The sequence below is a fragment of the Rhinatrema bivittatum genome, chromosome 5, assembly GCF_901001135.1.
Source record: "Rhinatrema bivittatum chromosome 5, aRhiBiv1.1, whole genome shotgun sequence".
Lineage (NCBI taxonomy): Eukaryota > Metazoa > Chordata > Amphibia > Gymnophiona > Rhinatrematidae > Rhinatrema > Rhinatrema bivittatum.
The window spans coordinates 243,379,297-243,405,979 of NC_042619.1; the positions used below are offsets into that span (position 1 = coordinate 243,379,297).

Genomic DNA, 26,683 nt, shown 5'->3' on the forward strand with positions numbered 1-26,683 from the left:
GCATAATCCACTGGTCCTGAGTCCAGGAAAATATTTTTAATCAGTTGTCGCAAAGGGTGGAGGAAAGTAGATGGAGGCTGTGTGTGAGAAAAAAAAAAAAAAGAGACAAAGTATGGGAAAGAAAGAACACATACTGCACGAGAAAGAAAAGAGCAATAGGAGAGAACCAAAGCAGAACAGAGAGGAAAAAAAAAAAAAAGACACAGAAAGAGAAGAAACATTAAGAATTTTATTACCTTTGAGGCTTTAAAGCCATCCAGAAGTTTTATCATTTTAGATGGAAAAGCTAATGCATTGCCAGAGCTCTCCATGATCATCTGCCCGTAGGTTTGTGGAGCAATGGAGCCAATTTCCCTGCTGGTTTCAGCCTCTGGAGGAAGAACACCGTTCATCTCCGGTGTGTTAGTAGCTTTAGGACATTGGGTGCAAGTGGAGCTCTCATTCTCTATATCGCTGAGGTTTTCAAACGTTTCCACATAAGGTATGGAGTCATGCTTTATGCGCTGTATGGTGTGCTTAGAGGGAGGATAGTACAATTCCACTAACTTCTTGCAGAAGTGATTCAAAGGAAACCCAACCACATTCAGGAAGTCACCATGAATGTATTCCACCAGCATTCCTCCCAGGGCCTGAATGCCATATCCACCGGCTTTGTCCCTGCACAGAAAGCAAAACAAACAAACAGACTACTGGTACTTCAGTAATGACTACTATTTGCTAACCTCTGATGCAGTTATGCATGTTTTTAACCAAACAGGTCCCACTGCCAATATTGGGAGCCATGCTAAACACCAATTACCACATGTTGCAGGTTAGTAACTAGACCCCTATGTTAGCTACGATTCTATTTTAGCAGGAAAAGACATTTAAAAAATGTTTGGTCTTATTTTCATTTACAGCCATAGGTCATACTGTACATTAAGCACTGACAGTAAGCAATATTTTATCTGAGAAAATAAAATATCTCCATCAATGAATAAAAATATCAATGAATAACTACAAAATAAAAACCTCAAGCATTTTATACAATACAAAGCTATTGCATAATTATTAGATATTTCCTGCTAATGAAGGGTGACATTACCAGGAATGGCTGGTCACCTTGATGTGATGCACACACTTATAAGATAGCAGCAAAATGTTTTCTGGATGAAAACTCTTCTTGGGTAAACTTTGCACCCATAGGCATGATTAGTTTAAGATTGAGTAAGGAGTCTGTACTGATAAATCTACAAAGCCAACACCAAAAAAAAACAAAACCTAAAATTGCATAAACAAGCAAGTTAACAGCTATTGCACAAATGCATCTCTAAAAACTAAATAGCATATCTTTTGTTTACTGTCAAAGATCTAGGTCTCTCATTCCATTTATAAAATACTGAATAATTTCCCCTCAAAGGTCATACTTCAAATGCAGAGTATTTAAATTAAATATATTTCAGCAGTCTCCAAAATTCAGGGTGGGAACACTTCTGCTGAAAAGAAAATTATTCCTTACCTGCTAATTTTCGTTCCTGTAGTTGATCAGTCCAGATAGTGGTTATGTTCCCCTTCCAGCAGATGGAGTCAGAGAAAACTTCGAAGGGTGCTCCCTTATAAGCTAGTGCACCCTCTGTTACCCTTCAGTATTAAGAATATCAAAGCCTGAAGAAGAAAGATGGATGGATCAAGGAAACAAACCTCTTCAACTTGAAAAAGTGTATATTGTGAACCAAACTTTGACAATCAACAAAACTTGCAAAATGAACCATTAAACAGCCAGAAAAAGGCGCTGAAGAAACTATTTGAGCAGAGAGACAATCCCAATCCCATAAATCCTTAGGGAGGGCATCTGGACTGATCCATGGTACTACAGGAACGAAAATTAGCAGGTAAGGAATAATTTTCTTTTCCATGTACGTACCCGGATCAGTCCAGACAGTGGGATGTACCAAAGCTTCCCTCCGTAGGGTGGGCCCCGGATAGTCCTGCTTGAATGACCCGATTGCCAAAGGAGCCAAAGACCAGTGGCTGTAGATTCAAATGACAGTGCCGCGCAAAGGTATGTAACGACTTCCAGCTGGCTGCTCAGCATATCTCCTGAGACGAGACAGAATGGCTCTCCACCCAGGAAGCTGCTTGAGCTCGAAAAGAAAAGAAAATTAGTTCTTACCTGATAATTTTCGTTCCTGTAGTACCACGGATCAGTCCAGACTCCTGAGTTTTGCCCCCCATCTAGCAGATGGAGACAGAAGTTTAACAACAAAACTCCGTCTTATCTAGGATGGTGCCACCTACAGTCTGGCAGTATTACTTAATGTCAAAGCAGAATGGATTCCAAAAACCCAAACTAACTATATACAATAACCTAACAAACGGAAAATTGGCTCATTGACCCCCAAATGGGTACAGAACCTCTGCTACTTGAAAGTAGACTTGAGTGATCTCCAGATAAAAGAAGATAAAAATTGAAAAATAGCACGGACTCTCCATTACCTTCAAGCGCCCACGAATGGGTGGGACTCTGGACTGCTCCGTGGTACTACAGGAACGAAAATTATCAGGTAAGAACCAATTTTCTTTTCCAATACGTACCCGGATCAGTTCAGACTCCTGTGATGTACCAGAGCTTTACTTACTTGGGATGGGATCCGGAGAGGCCCGCTCTCAGCACACCTTCTCCAAATCCACCTGTCCCTGGCGCCTGAACATCCAGCCGATAATGTCTGGCAAAGGTATGCAAGTACTTCCAGGTAGCTGCCCTACAAATCTCCTCTAGAGATATCTGTTGACATTCCGCCCAGGACGCGGCTTGAGAAGGCATAGAATGAGCCCAAAGACCTTCCAGCAAAGACCGACCGCCCAATAAATAAGCAAAATTTATGGTCTCCTTCAGCTATTGAGCTATTGTCGTAGACGCCATGTTACCCCGTCTCGGGCCACTCCAGAGCACAAAAAGATGATCCGAGACCCGAAAACCATTGGTAACTTCCAAATAGTGTAGCAACACCCTAAGCACATCCAACTTCCGCAGGTCCTTAGCAATGGGATCCGACCTATCCAAATCAGAAAAGGAGGGAAGTTCCACTGACTGATTTAAATGGAATGAGGACACCACCTTAGGTAGAAAGGAAGGAACCATCTGGAGGGAAACACCAGACTCTGCACGAAAAGGCCTGAATCTCCGATAGCCTGCGTGCAGACGCAATTGCCACCAGGAACACCACTTTCAACATGAGTTCCTTCAAAGTCGCCCTGTGCAATGGTTCAAAGGGCGCCGCACACAAAGCTTTTAGGATCAAATTTAGATTCCAAGAAGGACACGGTTGCCTCGCCGGCAGACGCAACTGCTTCGCTCCCTTAAGAAAACGAGATACATCGGGATGGGCAGCCAAGCCCACACCATGAATGTTACCCCATAACGAACAGAGCGCTGCAACCTGAACATGTAAAGAACTGCAACATAATCCCTTTGTCAATCCTGCCTGAAGGAAACTCACAGGTAGGCGCAATATCTCTGGCATGATACCAGGCCTCAAAGACCTTCCAGACTTGTACATAAGATAAACAAGTAGAGACTTTATGTGACCGCAATAACGTCGTCACCATAGCATCTGAGTACCCTCTGGCCTTTAGCCGCTGCCTCTCAAAAGCCATGCCGCTAGACAAAAGCGTTCGACCTGGTCGAAACAAACGGACCCCTGATGAAGCAAGTGCGGCAGTACTGGAAACCTCAAGGGACCCTCTATGGCCAGATTGATCAGGTCCGCAAACCAAGGACGCCTCGGCCACTCGGGAGCTACCAGAATCACCTCCGTCGGATGTAACTCTATTCAGCGAAGGGTCCAGCCTATGAGGGGCCAAGGTGGAAACACATAAAGCAGAACATCCCTCGGCGAGGGAAGTACAAGAGCGTCCACACCTTCCGCTCCTGTGTCACTGCGACGAGCGAAGAACCGCGGAACCTTGGCATTTTTGAACGTTGCCATCAAATCCATGCAGGGCGTGCCCCACTGGGCACAAATGATCTGAAATGCTTCGTCTGCAAGCTCCCATTCTCCGGGATCTAGACAATGTCTACTGAGGAAGTCCGCGTGGACGTTCCCCACGCTGGCAATGTGCGCGGCCACGATGCTGGCTAAGTTCTGCTCCGCCCATGTGACTAATAGACGAGCTTCCAACAGTACCGGTTTGCTCTTGGTTCCGCCCTGACGATTGATGTAAGCCACCGTGGCCGCATTGTCAGACAGCATTCTGACTGACTGGCCCGGATAATCAGAAGGAACGCTTGCAGTGCCAACCGTACTGCTCGTGTCTCCAGGCGGTTGATGGACCATTAGGCCTCCACTTGGGACCACCGACCCTGTACCGATTTCCGTTGGCATACCGCCTCCCCAGCCGTAGAGGCTGGCATCCGTAGTGACCACCGTCCAAGTCCGGAACCACCAGAGGAACTGCACGCCTTAAGTTGCCCGGCAGTAGCCACCAATCCAGACTCGACTGAGCTGACTCTGTCACAGGTAAACAAAGATGAAACTGCTCTGAAACCGGGTTCCAAAGGGAAAGCAAAGCCGATTGTAAAGGACGCATATGGGCGAATGCCCAGGGAACTAATTCCAAGGTCGAGGTCATAGAACAGAGGACTTGCAAGTAATCCCATACTCTCGGAGCTGGTCTGGCCAGCAAGGCGCACACTTGACCTTGACCATACATTCCTCCATCAGGGTCACTGTACCCTGACGAGTGTCGAACACAGCTCCCAAAAACTCCAAGGACTGGGAGGGAACAAGTCGACTCTTGGATATGTTGCCTACCCAGCCGAGGGTTTTCAGCAATTGAAGTACCAAATCTATTGCCTCCTGGCAAAGCAACTCCGATTTCGCCCGAATCAGCCAATCGTCCAGGTACAGATGTACTAACAATCCTTCCCTGCGGAGTTGCGCTGCTACCAACACCATCACTTTGGTGAACGTCCTGGGTGCGGTAGCCAGACCAAACGGCAGAGCCTGAAACTGGTAGTGATGCCCCAAGACGGAAAACCGCAAGAATCTCTGATGATCGGTCCGAATCCTGATGTGTAAGTACGCCTCCGTCAGATCCAGGGAGGACAGAAATTCCCCCTGACGAACAGACGCAATGAATGACCGAAGTGTCTCCATGCGGAAGCGGGGAATCCGCAGACACTTGTTCACCCGCTTGAGATCGAGAATAGGCCGAAAGGTCCCTTCTTTCTTCAGCACCACGAAGTAAATGGAGTAACGACCTCCTCGAAGCTCCGCCGGAGGAACCGGAATGATGGCGCCGAGGTCAAGGAAACATTGCGTCTCTTTTGTACTGCCCGGCGCTTTGTTGCATGACCGCATGGAGAGATCAGGAACCATTGTCGGGGACGGCATACAAAATCTAATGTGTAACCGTGTCTCATCATGGATAGGACCCACTGATCCGAAGTGATTTTGGCCCACTCCTCGTGAAACAGAGCAGCCTGCCCCCCACTACAGGAACTGAGGAATGGACCGTTCGCCCATCATTGGGAAGGCTTCCCGGCCGATGTGCCCTGGCCTGTGCCAGACCGACCGAAACGTCGCCCCCGAAAGGACTGAGAATATGTCTGTTGGCATTGTCTCTAAAGGACGAACCAGACCCCCGAGAGGACCTCCTCTGGACTTCGGCCTATCCTCGGGCAACCTATGCACTTTGTTCTCGCCCAAGGACTGTATTAGGTCCTCCAGTCCTTTTCCGAAGAGCAGCTTGCACTTAAATGGTAAAGAGCCCAATTGAGATTTAGAGGACACATTCGCTGCCCAGTTGCGTAACCACAGCAGCCGCCTCGCTGACACAGCCGACACCATGGTTCTGGTGGATGTACGAAATAGATCATAGAAGGCATCCGCACTATAGGCAATCACTGCCTCAAGTTGCCCCGCCTGTAATGTTTCCTCTTGAGAGAGCGAATTATTCGTCAGGAGCTGCTGCATCCAACGCAGACCTGCCCTCAACGAAAAATTCCTGCACATCGCCGCACGGATGCCAAGCACAGAGACCTCAAATATCTTCTTCAGCTGGATCTCCAGTTTGCGATCCTGGAGGTCTTAAAGGGCCGTACCTCCAGTAACCGGAATGGTGGCCTTTTTCGTGACCGCTGCCACCGCGGCATCCACCTTAGTAACTCTTAAAAGCTCCAACGCTTCCTCCGGTAGAGGATAGAGCTTATCCATCGCTTTTGCCACCTTAAGTCCCAAATCCGGAGTGTCCCACTCCTTGAAGAGCAAATCTGTGGCAGAAAAATGAAATGGGAAGGGTGAGGGGGGGGACCCCTCAGGCCCAACACCACTGGGTCCGTAGCCCCTAACAGAGATTCTTCCTGGGGGAGAGGAATACCCAATTCCCCCATAATAGCTGGAATGAGCGGACCAGTTCGTCTCGTTGAAAGAGGCGGACGACCTTTCGATCATCTCCGTCCGCCCCATGGGACCCCCGCAGACCGGCCTGTCGCCGATTGGTGTCACCCTCAACCCCTCTCGGGGGCTGGGAAGGCAGATCCCCATCCTCCTGACCCTCTGAGTCCGTGGAGGAATTCGTATCCGGGCGAGGAGTCCGTAGGTTGAGAAACCGCTGTCCCGAGGACGGACCCGCGTCCGGGCCAGGCTTAGCCCGCTTCTGGGACCTGACAGTCCATGATGAGACCTCTTTTTTTCCCGCCTTCCAGGCCTTAAAGGCCTTATGCATTAATAGAACAAAATCTGACAAAAATGAAGACTCAGAAGACGAATCGTCGATATCCTCTACAGGGGCAGGCGCAGGACCCTGTCTGCCCTTATCCGTGGTATTGTCCCCCTCAGGGACCTTCCATTGCGGTGATAAACTCGGCGGGAGATCCTCTGCTCCCTGCACTGCCGAGGCCGCTGACCTCTGCCCCCAGCAAGCCCAAAATGGCGCCCATTCCCGCGTTTCGCGGGAAAATATCAGGGACCGGGGGCTGCAGCTCCCCGAACAAGCCTGTGACCGACTGGACCCGACCTATGACCCTCCCTGGTGCCACGGAGGCCCCCTCTCCCTCAGAGAGGCAACTGGTGCAGAGATTGTCGCGCAACAAACGCGCTCCCGCGGAGCCACAGGCCCGACACGCAGCTCGCCTCGGCATGCTAGCACCGGGCAGGAAAAGAAAAAATAAAATCGATGCCCCCTGGGAACGCGGCGAAACAGCACCAAAAATACCCCCCTGCGATTGGAAGGGAAGGGAGAGCTTAACTGGCACAGAAAAAAAAAGAACACAGAAAAACCTGATGTTTAACACAGATACTTGCAGTCGCCTCCGGGTCCTGGACCTACTGGGGGGGGGGAGTGAGCAGGGCTCCCCGGTATCACCCCCAGTAGTTAGTAGAGCTGGCAATCGGGTCCTCAACCCTGTACTTCAGCTGCCTCTGAAATCAGGGGGGGGGATGGTCCCCTCAGGACCTCACAACCCCCTGGGAGGTGGGAGACTGTGACCTGCAGGCAAATCACTGCGGTCCCTCTCCTGTAATTATCTATTTTATTTTAACCTAAACTAACACTGTCTTTAAATCTATCCTAGGTCTCAGTACAGACTGTAGGTTTTGCACCTCCTCCACCTGCTGGAGACAGAAGAATACTGCCAGACTGTAGGTGGCACCATCCTAGATAAGGCACAGTTTTGTTGTTAAACTTGTGTCTCCATCTGCTAGGGGGGGGGAACCCAGGAGTCTGGACTGATCCGGGTACGTACTGGAATGGACCTTGATGCCCACCGGAGGCTGTCGACCAGTACGAATATACGCTGCCGAGATAGCTTCTTTCAACCAGTGAGCAATTGTGGTTTTCGAAGCCTTGGACCCCTTCTTTGGGCCACTCCAAAGGTCAAGGAAGAGAAGGATCGGTAAAAAGGACTTTTATTGAATCTTGCCCTACTCTGGCCGAGTTTTGCTCTTCTAGGAGCTGCCTCAGGGGCTTATCAGCCACATCTGTTGGCTCTTCCACGGGCACACTATTTTTTTTTTTTAAGAATTATAAGGTATTGAAAGTTGTATCTTTTCATACATGGGAACTATGTATGAGAAGTATACTTATTGCTTGAAACCTCACTAATATAGCAATTGTTTCAACATCAATATATACTCATTTGTTAACAGCAAAGCTGCGGCACGTTGTGGAGTATAGTAATGACAGTCATTACTATACTCCACGACGAGGCAGCTCCTAGAAGAGCGAAACTCGGCCAGAGTCGGGCAAGATTCAATAAAAGTCCTTTTTACCAATCCTTCTCTTCGTGTTTATCGCTGCTAGCCATATTGAATCTGCTTCTGCTTTGTTTTTTGGGTCCAAAAAGATGATCCGACAAGCAAAAATCATAAGTGACTTCCAGATAGCGAATGAGGATACGCTTGACATCAAACTTGCGTAGATCTCGTGAATCATCAACCGAGAAGGATGGGAGTTCCACAGACTGATCCATATGGAACGCGGAAACAACTTTGGGTAGGAAAGAGGGCACCGTGCGCAAGGAAACTCCTGAATCCATGAAACGGAGGTAGGGCTCCCTGCAAGATAGTGCTTGAAGCTCCGAAATCCTGCAGGCAGAACAAATAGCCACTAGGAAGACCGTCTTGAGCGTGAGATCCTTGAGGGTAGCGGAGCGAAGCGGTTCAAAGGTGGTCCGCCTAAAATCCGAAGAACTAAGTTGAGGCTCCAGGAGGGACACAGGGCACGTACCAGAGGCTTTACGTACTTCACTCCCTTAAGAAATTGGACAATGTCCGGGTGAGAGGAAAGAGGGTCTCCCTCTCTGTGATGGATCAAGGATTCAAGGGCAGCCACCTGCACCCTCAGGGAATTGTAGGCCAATCCCTTCTGCAGGCCCTGCTGTACGAAAGACAGTATCTGAGCCACTGAGGTGGCTCTGCAGCGAGACAGCTATGGAGCCACACCAGGTCTCAAAAACCTTCCTTACCCAGACATAGGAGATGGACATAGAAGTCTTCCTAGCCTTGAGGAGAGTCGAAATCACGGTCTCCGGGTATCCTCGCCTTCTCAGCCGGTGCCTCTCAAAAGCCAGGCCGCAAGACAGAAGCAATCTGCCTGGTCGAAAAATATTGGACCCTGGCGCGGTAAGCATGGCAGATGTCCCAGGCAAAGAGGACCATCCACTGCAAGGTTGATCAAGTCCGCGAACCACGGCCAACGTGGCCATTCTGGCGCCACCAGTATTACCGGACCTTGGTGGATCTCTATTCTCTGGAGCACTCTTCCCACCAGGGGCCATGGTGGGAACATATAGATGAGAAGGTGCTGTGGCCAGGGAAGGACTAAGGCATTCACTCCCTCTGCGCGGTGCTCTCTTCTGCAACTGAAGAATCGCGGTGCCTTCGCGTTCCGTGAGGTGGCCATCAGGTTCAGGTGGGGGGGGGTTTCCCATCGGCCGAATAGAAGTGCCACCGCTTCCTTGGAGAGTTCCCACTCCCCGGAATCTATGCGTTGATGACTCAAGAAGTCGGCATGAACGTTGTCCACTCCTGAGATGTGGGAAGCTGCTAGGTGGAAGAGGTGGATCTCCACCCATGCCATCAACCTGTCCATCTCCTGAGAAACGTGACGACTCTTATCCCCCTTGACGATTGATGTACGCGACAGTAGTTGCGTTGTCTGACAGTATCCGAACTGCCCGATGATGGACGAGGGGGAGGAAACGCTTCAACGCCAGCCGTACCGCTCTGGTCTCCAAGCGATTGATCGGCCAGGTTGCTTGTAACGCCATCCACTTCTCCTGTGCCGATTTTGTCTGACACACAGCTCCCTAGCCAGAAAGACTGGCATCTGTAGTGACAATCACCCACTGTAACAAATGATCTGGGTTGAGCCACCAGGCCAGACTGTCCTTGGTCCTCTCCGGAAGTGGTAGGATGGCCTGAAACTCCCGAGACACCGGCTTCCAGTGAGAGAGCGAGGCTCTCTGCAAAGGACGCATATGCGCAAAAGCCCAAGAAAGCAGATCGATAGTGGAAGCCATAGAGCCCAGAACCTGGAGATAATCCCAAGCTGTGGGAAGAGAGAGGCAAGTGAAGCACTGCACCTGAGAGATGAGCGCCTGGGCCCAGGAGTACCTTGCCTGCAGCTGTATCGAAGCGTGCTCCCAGGAAGTCCAGAGACTGAGATAGAGTAAGACTGCTTCTGGAGAAATTGACTACCCATCCGAGGGATTGAACGAGATACACTCTGTCGATTGCCCGCTGACACTGGACCAGGGACTTTGCTCCAATGAGCCAGTCTTCCAAATAGGGGTGGACCAGAATTCCCTCCCTTCTGAGGGCTGCCGCCATCACTACCATTACTTTTGTGAAAGTACGGGAAGCGGTCGCCAGGCCAAAGGGCAGGGCCTGGAATTGAAAATGATGTCCCAGAATCTTGAAGCGAAGGAAGCACTGATGTGCCTTGAGGATGGGAATGTGAAGATAATCCTCCGTCAGATCCAAGGAGGCCAGAAATTCTCTGCAGTGCACCGCCACTATCACTGAGTGCAAGGTTTCCATCCTGAAGTGTGGAACCCTGAGGGCTTTGTTGACCATCTTGAAATCCAAGATCGGGTGGAAGGAGCCCTCCTTCTTGGGGACTACAAAGTAGACAGAATAATGGCCGGACCCCTCTTCCGTCGCAGGTACCGGTAGAATTGCTTCAAGGGCCAGAAGCCTGCCGAGTGTCTGACGTACTATGTGTTGTTTCCATAGCAGTCCACAGGGAGAGAAGAGGAATCTGTCTCTTAGAGGTCGGGCAAATTCTAACATGTAGCCGTGCCTTAGAATATCCAGGACCCACTGATCTGAGGTAATCTTGACCCACTCCTCGTAGAAGAGGGAGAGCCATCCCCCTATCCTGGGGATCGAGGAGTGGGCTGGCATGGCTTCATTGTAAAGATTCGGAAGCTGCCCCCTGGACAAGACTATCCCGGGCTGGCTTCTGGCCTCGAAAGGAATGAGACCAGGACTGAGAATGTGAAGAAGGCGGACGATGTGCAGCCAGTCTGGTTTGACGAAAACATCGTTGAATACGGAAACGGCTTCTGGTGGAACTGAATGTCCTAGTAGCCCACGGCCGATCCTCCGGCAGCTTATGCACCTTATTCTCTCCGAGGGACTTGATAATCTAATCCAGATCATCTCCAGAGTAATTTCCCTTTGAAGGGTAGAGATCCCAACTGTGTCTTGGAGGAGGAATCCGCCAACCAGTTGCAGAGACAGAGGAGGCGTCTGGCCGAGACTGCTGAGATCATAAATCTGGCCAGAACTCTGAGATGGTCATATATAAGAACATAAGAAAATGCCATACTGGGTCAGACCAAGGGTCCATCAAGCCCAGCATCCTGCTTCCAACAGTGGCCAATCCAGGCAATAAGAACCTGGCAAGTACCCAAAAACTAAGTCTATTCCATGTTACCATTGCTAATGGCAGTGACTATTCTCTAGGTGAACTTATAGCAGGTAATGGACTTCTCCAAGAACTTATCCAATTCTTTTTTAAACACAGCTAAACTAACTGCACTAACCACATCCTCTGGCAACAAATTCCAGAGTTTAATTGTGTGTTGAGTAAAAAAGAACTTTCTCCGATTAGTTTTAAATGTGCCCCATGCTAAGTTCATGGAGTGCCCCCTAGTCTTTCAACTATCCGAAAGAGTAAATAACCAATTCACATCTACCCATTCTAGACCTCTCATGATTTTAAACACCTCTATCATATCCCCCCCTCAGTCGTCTCTTCTCCAAGCTGAAGAGTCCTAACCTCTTTAGTCTTTCCTCATAGGGGAGTTGTTCCATTCCCCTTATCATTTTGGTAGCCCTTCTCTATACCTTCTCCATCGCAATTATATCTTTTTTGAGATGCGCCAACCAGAATTGTACACAGTATTCAAGGTGCGGTCTCACCATGGAGCGATACAGAGGCATTATGACATTTTCCGTTTTATTCACCATTACCTTTCTAATAATTCCCAACATTCTGTTTGCTTTTTTGACTGCCGCAGCACACTGAACCGATTTCAATGTGTTATCCACTATGACACCTAGATCTCTTTCTTGGGTTGTAGCACCTAATATGGAACCCAACATTGTGTAATTATAGCATGGGTTATTTTTCCCTATATGCATCACCTTGCACTTATCCACATTAAATTTCATCTGCCATTTGGATGCCCAATTTTCCAGTCTCACAAGGTCTTCCTGCAATTTATCACAATCTGCTTGTGATTTAACTGCTCTGAACAATTTTGTGTCATCTGCAAATTTGATTATCTCACTCGTCGTATTTCTTTCCAGATCATTTATAAATATATTGAACAGTAAGGGTCCCAATACAGATCCCTGAGACACTCCACTGTCCACTCCCTTCCACTGAGAAAATTGTCCATTTAATCCTACTCTCTGTTTCCTGTCTTTTAGCCAGTTTGCGATCCATGAAAGGACATTGCCACCTATCCCATGACTTTTTACTTTTCCTAGAAGCCTCTCATGAGGAATTTTGTCAATCGCCTTCTGAAAATCCAAGTATACTATATCTACCGGTTCACCTTTATCCACATGTTTATTAACTCCTTCAAAAAAGTGAAGCAGATTTGTGAGGCAAGACTTACCCTGGGTAAAGCCATGCTGACTTTGTTCCATTAAACCATGTCTTTCTATATATGTTCTGTGATTTTGATGTTTAGAAGACTTTCCACTATTTTTCCTGGCACTGAAGTCAGGCTAACCGGTCTGTAGTTTCCCGGATCGCCCCTGGAGCCCTTTTTAAATATTGGGGTTACATTTGTTATCCTCCAGTCTTCAGGTACAATGGATGATTTTAATGATAAGTTACAAATTTTTACTAATAGGTCTGAAATTTCATTTTTTAGTTCCTTCAGAACTCTGGGGTGTATACCATCCGGTCCGGGTGATTTACTACTCTTCAGTTTGTCAATCAGGCCTACCACATCTTCTAGGTTCACCATGATTTGATTCAGTCCATCTGAATCATTACCCATGAAAACCTTCTCCATTACGGGTACCTCCCCAACATCCTCTTCAGTAAACACTGAAGCAAAGAAATCATGTAATCTTTCCGCGATGGCCTTATCTTCTCTAAGTGCCCCTTTAACCCCCTCGATCATCTAACGGTCCAACTGACTCCCTCACAGGCTTTCTGCTTCGGATATATTTTAAAAAGTTTTTACTGTGAGTTTTTGCCTCTACAGCCAACTTCTTTTCAAATTCTCTCTTAGCCTGTCTTATCAATGTCTTACATTTATCTTGCCAACATTTATGCTTTATCCTATTTTCTTCTGTTGGATCCTTCTTCCAATTTTTGAATGAAGATCTTTTGGCTAAAATAGCTTCTTTCACCTCCCCTTTTAACCATGCCGGTAATCGTTTTGCCTTCTTTCCACCTTTCTTAATGTGTGGAATACATCTGGACTGTGCTTCTAGAATGGTATTTTTTTTAACAATGACCACGCCTCTTGGACATTTTTTACTTTTGTAGCTGCTCCTTTCAGTTTTTTTCTAACAATTTTTCTCATTTTATCAAAGTTTCTCTTTTGAAAGTTTAGCACGAGAGCCTTGGATTTGCACACTGTTCCTCTTCCTGTCATTAAATCAAATTTGATCATATTATGATCACTATTGCCAAGCGACCCCACCACAGTTACCTCTCTCACCAAGTCCTGTGCTCCACTGAGAATTAGATCTAAAATTGATCCCTCTCTCGTCGGTTCCTGAACCAATTGCTCCATAAAGCTATCATTTATTCCATCCAGGAACGTTATCTCTCTAGCGTGACACGATGATACATTTACCCAGTCAATATTGGGGTAATTGAAGTCTCCCATTATTACTGCACTACCAATTTGGTTAGCTTCCCTAATTTCTCTTAGCATTTCACTGTCAGTCTCACCATCTTGACCAGGTGGACGGTAGTATACCCCTATCACTATAGTCTTCCCCGACACACAAGGGATTTCTACCCATAAAGATTCAATTTTGTATTTAGTCTCATGCAGGATGTTTATCCTGTTGGACTCTATGCCATCCCGGACATAAAGCGCTACACCTCCTCCCGAGTGCTCCTCTCTGTCATTGCGATATAATTTGTACCCTGGTATAGCACTGTCCCATTGGTTATCCTCTTTCCACCATGTCTCTGAGATGCCAATATATAGAGCCAATATATAGAGCATCTGCTCCATACGCTATCACGGCCTCCAGGCGGTCTGCCTGTTGCGCTTCTTCAGGAGGTAGCTCCTGCATACTGAGCAGCTGTTGGACCCATTGGAGACCTGCTTGTTGCATGAGGGAGCTACAGATCGCCGCTCTGACACCCAGAGCGGTCACCTCGAACTCTCTTGAGATAAACTTCGAGCTTTCTATCCTGCAGATCTCGCAGAGCGGCACTTCCAGTCACCGGAATGGTTGTTCTTTTCGTCACAGCAGATATAGCTGTGTCCACTTTGGGAACCTTGAGGAGCTCCAGGAAATAGTCTGGGAGAGGGTATAACTTATCCATAGCTCTACCCACCTTAAAGGATGCCTCAGGGGAATCCCATTCCCTGGACAATAATTGAAGAAGCACAAGATAAGAAGGAAAAGACCTCGTCTGTGGACACAGACCTGCCAGCATGGGGTCCCCCTTCTCAGGTGGAGTAGGCCCTGGAGGATCCTGTGGAGCCCTCAATATCCAATTCCTGCAGGACATATGGGATGAGAGGGTTCAACTCATCCCTCTAGAAGAGATGCAGTACTCTAGGATCATCTCCTTCCATCTGAGCCATTGGAGAGGGCTCATCTAGGTCTGGGTCGGGACGAGGATTCGAACTCTCCGGAGGATGATGGACCACCCGGACCCTAGAAGTACCTTGGGGGAACCCCTACTCCTGGGGTCCCCCGTAGGACCTGGAGGGGGGGGGGGGGGGAATCAGCCATCCTGCTTACCTTAGGAGAAGGCCCTGATGCTGAATCCTGCTGCTGCCCCAGTCTGGCCAGATAAGCATTATGTAGTAAAAGCACAAAGTCAAGAAGCTAACTTATCTCTCTCTCTCTATTTTTATTTTTTTTGTAAAAACTAGACTGTCAACCTTGATCCATCCAAGAAAAGAAGGAAGCCAAGCAATTAGAGAAAGATCCCTAAATCTAGCTTTCCAGAATTCTTAGTGGGGAACTAAAGTTCAGCCGCTCTCATCAGCTGGAGAGAGAAGGATACTGAAGGGTAACAGAGGGTGCACTAGCTTATAAGGGAGCACCCTTCGACGTTTTCTCCGACTCCATCTGCTGGAAGGGGGACATAGCCACTGTCTGGACTGATACGGGTACGAACAGGGAACTGTGGCTTCAGGGCTTGCATCTGACACACTTTTAAGGTTGTATCTTATGGGTTGTTCTTATCTACAGCAGTATTTACAGGGCTTTAATAAAAGATTGTAAAGGAACATTTTATTTTTTAGCTATTTTCCCCCCAATCAGGTAGGCTGGCTTGTCACATTTCTTCCAAACTTCACACTTGCCTCATTACCCTTCCCATAGTCAGATTCTCCATAGAAGTGGGACATAGTAGAAAGAAGCCACCATTAGCTCCCTATTTTTCTCCCTAGAGCCACTCCCTCTCACTTTCACCTCTGTTGTCACACTGTAGCCCAACCCCATCTGGTCAAAGAGGACATCTATGTGATGCTCCCAGCCCTTGTCAGTCTGATCAGCAGGGGCCCGAAGTTTCTTAAACCTGGGTCTACCATATGACCGGCAACAGAGAAAACACGACACCAACAGATCCCACACTGGAAGATTTAAAATAAAAAATAAAAATACACTGCACACTCCATCTTCCAAAAAGGTGGCTTTAGAAAAATCCTGCTAACTGCTCTTATTAAATGAGAGCTCAGTTAAATACCTACATTGGTTCACCACTGTCAACATATTCTCGCAAAAGGTCCTCAGACAAGTCAGCAAACTTGACCTTTGTCTCTTCATAAAAATCAATCACGTCAGTCTCTAGTTCATTATCTGTAAATAGAATCCTAATGTGAGCCACAAAACTGTAAAACAGACTTTTTTTTTTAATGTTATTTGATTTATATTGTTTTCAGGCACTTTGAAGCAGATTACTGAATGTGTTGTAGGAATTTTTCTATCCCCCAAAGAACTCAATCTTATTTTGTACCTGAGACAATGGAGGCTGAAGTGACTTGCCCAAGGTCACAAAGAGTGGCAACAGGATTTGAATCCTGACTTACCTGGTTCAGGGCCCACTGCTCTATCCACTAGGCTACTCCTCCACTCCACCCTGATAATATGTGAACTGGAAGTATAACACAAAGTAGGCATGTTCTATACTACATCTATGCAGGGCTTAAATTTGTAGACAAAAGGAAGTGGAACTGCGGAGCGGTCGGAAGGCAGGTGGAATGGGGCTGGGGCATTCTGCAGGGAACTGGTAATGGGGGAGGCAGAACTGATTTACACTGCCGGCTCTGTGTTTCCTTAGGTCCTGGGAAAAAAAAAAAAAAAAAGTGGCAGAATGCCATTCTGGGTTGTTCCAGCAGAAATTAAGTCCTGGGTAACAGCCACAAAAAGGGGTTGAATTAGCACAAGTTTGAAACTTGTGAGCTCTAGTGCTTATCAAGGCCAGGGATGAAACTTTGACTGGCACTATTGCTCATAAGTTTCAAAAAAGTGGGCTAATCCTAGCCCTTTTTGGGCATTTTTTTTTTTTTTACTCTGCAGCATCTGCTTCTGTATCACCCCTTCTGCTCCTGTTTCCTGCAGAAGAGGTGGTGAGGGGGAACGGGAGGGAAGAGACTGGATTAGGGAGTGGAGTATAGCTGCTCTGTTTACTCCAGACTCGCCCTCTTCCCTGCAGGCTGCCTAGAGGTGGGGCTGGTGCAGGACACCCCTGCTGCTCTACCTCTTAAGTCTAAAAATGTGGCAGAACTGCATTCAAGGGCATCTCCCAACAAATGAAACCCTGCATCTATAAGGAAACTGGACCCAGCAAAAATGTCTCCTGGGCACATTTTTTGCCAGGTTCTGTTGTCATGAGAGTCTTTCAACCAGAGCCTCTCATATACATGACCATGGACAGGCAAATTTAGCAATCCTAACAAGATATGAACTATGCCGTTTAACAAACAAAACACACAAACCCCCCCCCCCCCCACACACACAAAGCTTTTCTGCACTCTCCTCCCCCAAAAAGTCCACAAAATAGCAATATCAATTAAAACAGGTCTAACATTTCTTCACATTGAATGTTCTGTTTTCTTTCAAAAGTCTTAAAAACATAGCAGATATTTTTAGCGGTCTATTGACGGTGGAAATATTAGATGCTGATGCTCCTACACTTAAGGCAATGCCAAAACACCTCAATAGGATTTGTTCTAATTCAAGAGCTCATTTTTCCCATCTTTTTCCTTTTCACCCTCCATCTTCAAACCCCCTCCCTCCTAGACAGCATGCCCAGACAACCTCAGGGATACTTACCGGCCCTTGGGTTGGAGAATGCTTCCTTCAAAATACATCCTCAAGCCTGCTTGTTGGTCAACAGGGACCATCATAATAGTTCCAACCCTCTACCCAGATCCATCTCTGTGGCACCAGCCCTGGCAAATGAGAGATCTAATGCAGACTCTCCTGCAACATAACACTATGGCCTAAGTCATAGATCTGTGCCGAGCAATTCAATTTTATTCCCATGTTTTCTATTTCCCTCTGAAAACTGCAATGGAGAATTATAACTCCCAGTAAGCAGGGGCCTGGCTCCCAGAGATGGGAACACTTCAGTGCTTCTTGTGTATTAGTAGGGGCTGACCAGGCTAATTTCAACACAACCTCTAAGCACATCAACTTTGCATTTGGTGCATTAACCCTGTCAGATGGATTACCCTAACCTGAATCTTGTCCAATACAGCTCTCCGTTCTGTGGCTAAGACACCTGACTGGCTACTAGCAATTTTTTTTTATCAATCTGTTTTTAAGCAAAGGAAACAAGTGTGTAAGAAAAAAAAAACAAAAACAAAAACCTGAATTGCAGACAATGATTTCTGAGGGTATTACAATATTCGCATATAACCTATTTTAGAAATAATTATCAAGTAGGTTTATAAATCATTCCCAGGTCAACAGTTGGCCAAAATTAACCAAAGCCAAGCTAATACACACAAATATAAAAAAGGAGGACTTTAATGGTATATGTAATTTCCTAAAATATTAAATAAATGTAATAGTGTGATGTCATCTGCCCTCATTTCTGTCATATTTCCGTGCCAAACCTTTGTTCTAGCCTTCTTCACACTTATTTCAGTTCCTTTAGTTCTGATGTAAAGCAAGGGGGTAGGGTTTTTGATTTGGCAAATTTTCTCAGGTACTATATAGCACTGATGGCTTTTTTTTAGGTCCACATTCCAGGATAACTAGTGAAGTGGTGGTGGTGATGAGCAGTGGTGGTGGTATGAATTCTTGACTAATTTTGTGGATTTCACATCTTTGATTTTCCAAGATAGTGAGCCATATGATGGTCTGGCCAGGAAAGCTGGGAGATCCGCATGGTTCTTGGAGCAGAGATTGTGGGGCAAGTACCAGGTCTAGTTATGGCCTGCATCATGAGTTACCACTGGTGCAGCTCGTCACTTCCAAACAGAGAGCAAGGAAGTTGCATGGAAGCAATCCCTTGGCCACCAGTGTGGTTCTTCCAAGACAGCACCCTAGATGATCATACTGCTGCTTATGCCTGGCAGTCTTGCTGCGAGCGGTTTACTGCCTATAGCCTGGCAACCCCCTCCCCCGTAAGACTTCAACAGCTTACGGTAGGCCTTCGAAGGCCATGAAAGTAATGGATGTATGGGCTGTGAGGGCACCTCCCCAGGGGCAGGAAAGTGTTAAATTGGCTACAGCTACCAGATTAGGTTCCTCTGGAAGGTCTGTAATAAAGGGCTGTGGCCATTTACTATCCACTCAAAAAATAAAAAGGAAGAAGTTGTCCCAGTTAATGAGCAGCCACTAAGATGGAAAAATAATCGATCTGGGAGGGCAAACTGCTAACAGTGCTCAGAACAAAAAGATTGAAGATGTAGGTACTGTGCACAGGAGAGTCCCCCACACAAGGAGTCCATTTCCCTGGTAACAAAAGCAGCAACAACTTATATATTTGTTTAAAATGCAAAGGGATCTCAAATTTTGTTTAAAAAAATAACCCATGAAATTACCATTTTTACTTCTGCAGTGAACTATGGCAACCCCAGTAAAGACGCTATGTTCCTTTCCACTCATCCTACAAAATGAAAGACAGAATCCACATTAGTTTACAAAGGGTTGTATACTGTAAATGTTTCTCTCATCCTAAGCATCAAAATAACTTGATAAACTGTTGCAAGCTTTTGTAAACTTCCCAGATAATTTTTTTTTAAATTCCTTATAGCACTTTGCATAAGGAAAAACCTCCCTTAACTGAATTCCAAAGGCTGTGTGTTCATTCACTGAATTAAGCACATTTGCCAACTTCTTTTTTTTGTTAAAAAAAAAAAATTTCTGAGGCAAAAAAGCATCTTATAATACTTTCACCTCAAATATTCACTTTGTTTTCTGCTTCTAAGACACCTTTTATATCTGTGGCACCTTCATTTCACGCAAACCCAATAAGCCATGGCACCAGTGTTCGCAATGTTACTAGCAGAGCATCTCAGTAGGAGCAGGGAGAGAGCGGGTTGGACCTCCACTTCCATTTTATAAATAAAACTAGCGTGTCACTATCCATCTGGCATCATCATCACTGCATTCTACCCAGTAATGAAGGAAGGAGCCAGTGTGCTACTTTTACTGAGGATCTGTTAAACCCTCCCTTCTGAAAAAAACATGGAAACAGGAAGAGAAAAGCAATACATTTCAAACTGAGCTCTTCTCTGTCAGGGAAGAATCTAGAGGATTGTAAATTTAAAAACAAAAAAAGTTGAGAGTTCTTTCATGCCTATCAATTATTGCACAGATCCTAATTCAACCCAAACAAGGCAGATTTTTGTTACAGAGATGGGCTGAGAAAGCAGAACCTACAATTACACTAAAAACTGCATATAATCCAGGGACTATCCTGTGAGAGGGTTTGATGGTACTGGGGAACTCTGCATTTCAATGTATCCATACACGTCAACAGGATTCTAAAAGATTTAGAACTACGTTCAGCTGCACAAACAACTTCATTAAAACTGCAAACCTTGACAGCATGTTATAGGCATCCTGCTTGTCGACTGGCTTTTCAAGGATAGCATCTTCCAAAGTCTAAAATACAAAAAGTGAATTTTTAAAAAAATAAACAAATGCAAACATTTGGGCCTCTTCATAGATTAAACTTGTAAAAAAAAAAAAAAAAAAGGCATGGTACCAACATTAAAAACCCATTTAAAATTTACTTTATTTCTACTCCTAGGGATATATCCGTATACTTCCAGTAGTACGGTATATAACTGCAGTATTTTTTGACCCAGTTAAATATATGTCTTAACTACCTTGCTATGTGTTGTACTTAATCCAAAAATTCTTCCCATAACTATGGGAAAAGATAGTCTATACTAAAAAAAAAAATATCCTAAAAAGAGTGACATTACAAATGCTGACTGTGTAAATATTTGATTTTTAAATCAGTGAAAGGTGCAGAAGTCAGCTGGAATTTCATACTGGCAACATCAAGGTTTTTTGAATCAACAAAAGTGACTTACTGTCAAGCCCAAAGTTAACAATGAAATTAGTCCTAGCAAGCCATGGTCATTCTTGCTGTCTGATCAGACAGACATTTTTACATATTTTATAAATATTTTTATTAAATAAGCATACAGCTTATAAATTAGGATAAAACAAACTGATTTCAGTTATTTATTTCACTATACAAATCTAAGAAGAATAATCTGCCACATTATAAAAGAGGTAAATGTTGGATATAAGACGTCTTTCTATGAAAAGTATAAGGAAGAAATTCCTAAAAATTCTATATATTACAGCTTACCACAATAGTATCTGCTCCTATTACAATATCTGGTGTTTTGCGATGTTTCTGGAAAATATAATAGATTTTCAGAAGGAAAAAAGCTGCCAAACATTTACTTAGCTATTCGGAATATTACGCAAAGAAGAAACTTCTTTAGGTCTGTTATAAACCAATCATTTATCCAGTATCTTTGTACAACAGAAATAACAATGGCAGCCTAACTTTCAAACCTATTCGTGGTACAGCATTTGCATGCATAGACATGCAAAGATTAATGCTAGTATTCTGTAAATTGTGTGGTAGAAGCTGCACAATTTATAAAATACTTCCAGAGCAGAAATATGCAGTATTTATGTTTGTTTCAGTACACACATTTCCAGTGCAAGAAAATATACTTTCGCTACCGATTTTATACATATGCATATATATTTTACACACAAATTAATCATGGCACTGCACAAATAAACATCTAAAATTAAATGGAGCAGGTATTTTATAAAGTATGCACGTATACTGTTTTGAAAATACTTGCATGATTACTTGGAATCACCAGTCCCTAACCCCCACAGGTTCACCCAGACAGACTACCCAAAAAGCAGAAACATGCAAGTTCAATTTCACTTGCGTGAATTAATTTACAGGGGTGAAAGGGTGCAAATAAGTTCAGTAATACATGCATATATATCATTTACAAAACAGCAGTAGCGCATGTACTTCTCAAATCTGTCCCCGAATGCCCCAGACCACCCTGGTAAAACGTGAATGTGAAACCGAAAATACATCTATTCTCGACATTTATAAAAATATACGTGCTATTTTTACCGACAGAACCCCTTTGAAAATTCACCTTTCAGTATTGACAGGCCGTTTAATTCAATTTGGTTCTTCTTACAAAATTTCTAATAAAACTACTTTAGAGATTCATTTGAAAAGAAACAATAGCAGTTGGCAGCTATTTTAGAATTTGCAATGTAATTTTTTTTTTTTTTGGTAAGAGCAGTAATATCCAACAGGTCTGAGTATGAAGATGATAAAACCATGCAAATTCACTTATGTCAGACTAAATGCATGCAAATATAGTTCATGAATATTCATTCTGGCTATCCTGACAACCAGATCTGTTGGTGGAAACCACTGCATCACAATATTGCTACAACATTCAGATAATACATACGGATAGGGCATCTTGGAAGATCACATTCAACCTTTTCCCAACAGAGAGAAACCATGTCTACATTTTCACTTTTCCCATAGTGTGCACTCAACTTACCAGGTGCATTCTCCTTGTCACTTCAAGTGCTTTCTGTTTTGCGGTTTCTATAGCATAATCATGAGGTGTTGAAAATGATGACTTGTCAAGTGTTTCTTTGAACCACGATGGGACAACCTCAAATCTGAGGCCCTACAAATGTACAAACCAAAACAGCAGCTCAGCAAATTTCACCTTTTAGTCCTTATTTCCCACCCATAGAGATACAAAGAGACTGGCAGTGCATGGCATGCAATGACTATTTCACACTTCTTATAAATGATCCACAAATGGCTTAACATAAAACAGCAACCCATGCTGCCATAACATCTTTTCCTGCTACGTGGATAATCTCTCTCCAGCTCTGTGGCACAGAACTGTCTATTCATCATGTGTTTGCTGCTGACAGGAGACAGAATACTACCTCTTGTCTATCTCAAACTGTTATTTAAAAATTGGCTCAAAGGGACGTCATTCGTTGTTGGAATGAGCTAATGAAAGGGCATAATTCAACCAGGGACAATACAATATGACTGCATTGTAAATCAATTACTAACCCCTATAAATTAATCAATCACAGTAATTTCTATTAAATAGAATAGAGCACATGATTCTTACCAGAACATGAAAAACCTATGAGTAAATATCGATTAAAAGGTACACAGCCATGAGACTACATGATGTTAGCATCTTGTGTTGGAGCTCTGTGGGAGTTATATATTAACTATATCCTCTTCAGAGATTAAGTTTTGCATGACATGACATTGGCTGATATATGTCATATCCATTGCAAAATTATATATACCAATATGAAACTCTAGAATCACATATCAAACATTTTTAACATTTCCTACTGGGGGAGATGTTTCATTTGTTTAAAATATCTCTATACCATTATCAGTCTACTCCAGACGGTGTACCATGCAAATAAGGCAAAACATACACAAAGGAAAAAGAAGCGACATAAAAGCAAAATCAATAAGCATAATAAAACAGGAAATAAACATTCAGGCATACAAAAACAAACAAAACTAAAAAAAGCCTATACCTGCCAGCCAGTGGCGTAGCCACGGGTGGGCCTGGGTGGGCAGGTGCCCACCCAACTTAGACCCAGGCCCACCCAACTGGCACTGGAACTGCAAGGCTGTCGCGGGATCCCATCCCCGCGACAGCGAACAAGAGAAACCACGCCTCGCACGCCATCACGGCACACGTGGGGAAGCGCTGCTGCAGCCGTATGGCCAACCGGTCTTCCTGTTGAGGGGGGGGAGCGGAAGCGCCGCGCGCAGCTTCCGCTTCCTCCCCCCAATGCAGGAAGATCAGCTGCCTCTCCTGCTGCCACCCGTTCTCCTGCTATCTTCGGGTCAAACGGCCCGCCGAACTTCCTGTTTGGGGGAGCGGAAGCGCTGCGCACAGATTCCGCTTTCTCCCCCAAAGCAGGAAGATCAGCTGCCTCTCCTGCTGCCACCCGTTCTCCTGCTATCTTCGGGCCCGCCGAACTTCCTGTTTGGGGGTGGGGAGCGGAAGCGCCGCGGGCAGCTTCCGCTTCCTCCCGCCAATGCAGGAAGATCAGCTGCCTCTCCTGCTGCCACCCGTTCTGCTATCTTCGGACCAAACGGCCTGCCGAACTTCCTGTTTGGGGGAGCGGAAGCGCCGCGCACAGCTTCTGCTTTCTCCCCCAAAGCAGGAAGATCAGCTGCCTCTCCTGCTGCCACCGGCCTCCTGCTATCTTCGGGCGTCGGGCCGTATGGTCCGCCGATCTTCCTGCTTGGGGGAGGGAGGAAGCGGACGTTGTGCGCTGCGCTTCCGCTCCCCCCCCCCCCCGACAGGAAGTTCGGACGCCCGAAGATAGCAGGAGTCCGGTGGCAGCAGGAGAGGCAGCTGTTCTTCCTGCTCTGGGGGAGAAAGCGGAAGCTGTGCACGTGCTTGAATGTGTATGTGTGGATGAGAATGGGAGTGTGTGTGGGTGAAAACTGGAGCCTGGGTGTGTATGTGGGTGAGAATGGAAGCTTGAATATGTGGGTGAATGGGAGCTCGAATGTGTGTATGTGTGGTTGAGAATGGGAGCCTGGGTTTGTGGGTGGGTGAGAATGGGAGCTTGAATGTGTGTATATATGGGTGAGAATGAGAGCCTGGGTTTGTGTGGGTGGGTGAGAATGGAAGCTTGAATATGTGGATAAGAATGGGTGCTTGAATGTGTGTATGTGTGGGTGAGAATAGTACCTTAAATGTGTATATGTATGGATGAGAATGGGAGCTTGAATATGTGTGGGTGAGACTGGGAGCATGGGTTTGTGGGTGAGAATGGGAGTCTGGGTTTATGTGTGTGGGTGAGAATGGGTGCCTGGATGTGCGTCTGTGTGTGCATAAGAATATAAGCCTGGGGAGGGGTGAGAAAGTGAGAACTTGAATGTGAGCTTGGGGGGGGGGGGGGGGAGAGCATATGAGTGTGAGAGCTTGAGTGTGTGAGAGGGAGTCTGTGAGAGAAAGCGTGTATGTGTGGAAGGGAAGAAGACAATAATAGAAGAAAGACACTGAAAAGGAATTAGGAAATGAGCTATAAGGGAAAAAATGGGAAAAAGAGACCAGGACCAACTGATTAGAAAAATACAAAGATCAGACAACAAAGGTAAAAATATATATCTATATTTTGAGATGTTAGCAATTTAAATATAAGCAACACAACCGCTCTCTCAAAATTTATGGACAGGTAGGAGCCGTGTATAAAATCGTAATAATAAGAAGGCTAAAGTACCACAAATCACCGTGAATTATGTTTGTATCATTAAGTAAACCTCATACTTAGGCGTAGATGTGAATGCTATGCTGCATAATTTGGCATTATTTATCAGTAAAAAAACAACTAGTAGACCTGCATGCCTACAGCCCACCCATGTTAACCTTGTGCCCACCCAAAAAATCAATTCTGGCTACGCCACTGCTGCCAGCCATCCTAAAACAATAGCCTGCTCTTCACTTTCCTGCCAAACCTCAAATTATGATCGTTTATTTATTCCACACTTGTCCACCAAGAGCTCAAAGTGAGTTACAGCAAGTTCAGATTTACAACGTGGTGTGTAAGCATTTCCAGTATAGACAAGTAAGATAATAAAGAACTGCCAAGGTGGAACAATTTTTTAAGGGGTAAATTTTCAGCACACCTCTGCTCCCTCACAGTCTCCTTGCCCAGTCTCCTGCATTAAATAAGCAGCGAGAGCCAATCGCACAGCAGCCCATCATGCTTCTTTCTGCCGTGTGCCAGAATCACAAGCAACTTTAAAGCTCGCAAGCCAGCACATCCTGCTGCTAATGTCATGAGGTCAGCAGGAAGTGCCGGTCTGCGAATGTTTAAGTTTCTCATGGGTATCAGCAGACAGACGAAACCGCAGCAGGCTGCCCCACAATCAGCTCTTACTGCTGCTCCTCCTCTCTGGGTACTGCACCAGCTGAGGGAACAATGGTTTCTTGCACTTAGGTGGGATTTCCCACTCTTGCACAAGAGATGGAGTCCCAAAGTAGGGGGACTCACACCCAGTGTGGAAGATTTGGTAGGTAGACAATACCAGGGTGACAGCAAATAAGGCATAGTAGATGGATTTAAAATAACTGACAAGATAACATTTGAGAGGCATAATGAGGTATCAGTAAGGAAACAGGAAAGACTTGGCGCAGTTCTGGTGTATACCAAATACTCCTAAGGTAATGACTGGGTAAGGTGCAAGCTAATTTCTACCTGACAGAGCAGCTCCGCTGGGTGCCAAAAGTAGTTTTTTCTTTTTGTTATGATATCAGATTAGGCTTTTATTTACAAGGCAAAGTGCCAGAGGGCTGGGCATTTTCTGGCAGCCCCTTTTGAATCCTCCCCCCCATCTCTGAGGACCACACTGGGTCTTGGGCAGTCCCACATTTGCAGCTAACATTATAACTGAGGCAGGCTCAGGCCAGTCACTCTGCTTCATGAGCAGGGTACCCGGTTCCAACTGGACAGATCCTGGTTCAAGGCACTTTTATTTATTTATTTTAATCGCAACAGGTGTCTTGGGTAAGGTGGAAGCTATTTCAAGGCAACTGAGAGCAATCCTGCTCTGTCAAGTAGTCTTTTTGTTATTACAACAGGATAAAGTGCAAGGTCATTTTCTGGGTTTCAACTGGATAAGGAAGTGCGAGTTAAGAGGCTGGGAAACACTGCAGGAGTATAGCAGTAGAACAGACTGTGGAAGTTTGTGCCGCGTATCAACACTTATGTTTAGGTGTTGGGAGGGTACCTGGTGGAAAGCAAGCCATGTCTTCTTCTGTTCTGAAAACTGCCTCAAAGAGCCAACGTTTTTAATAAGTTTCTTAAAGTTAGGAGGTTGGGTGCAAGGCTGATAAGAGGTAAGGAGTTCTACAGGGTTGGAACTGAACCAGAGAAGATTCTCCCTCTGGTACTTGTGAGGTGTAGTTCCCAGCACCAAC

The 26,683-nt window shown here is 45.6% G+C and overlaps 1 protein-coding gene across 2 annotated transcripts in view; it reads right to left on the reverse strand.

The window, feature by feature from the left end:
* The window catches only part of ASMTL (acetylserotonin O-methyltransferase like), a 94,842-nt gene that overhangs the window by 57,794 nt on the left and 10,365 nt on the right, over positions 1 to 26,683 (reverse strand). For both annotated transcript variants that reach the window (XM_029603637.1, XM_029603638.1), the window contains exons 3-8: positions 22,250 to 22,381; positions 20,998 to 21,045; positions 20,212 to 20,276; positions 19,211 to 19,275; positions 15,905 to 16,013; positions 237 to 657 (exon numbers count right to left, since the gene is read on the reverse strand). In XM_029603637.1, coding sequence (XP_029459497.1) covers positions 237 to 657; positions 15,905 to 16,013; positions 19,211 to 19,275; positions 20,212 to 20,276; positions 20,998 to 21,045; positions 22,250 to 22,381 — 840 coding nt within the window. The remainder of the gene's footprint in view (positions 1 to 236; positions 658 to 15,904; positions 16,014 to 19,210; positions 19,276 to 20,211; positions 20,277 to 20,997; positions 21,046 to 22,249; positions 22,382 to 26,683) is intronic.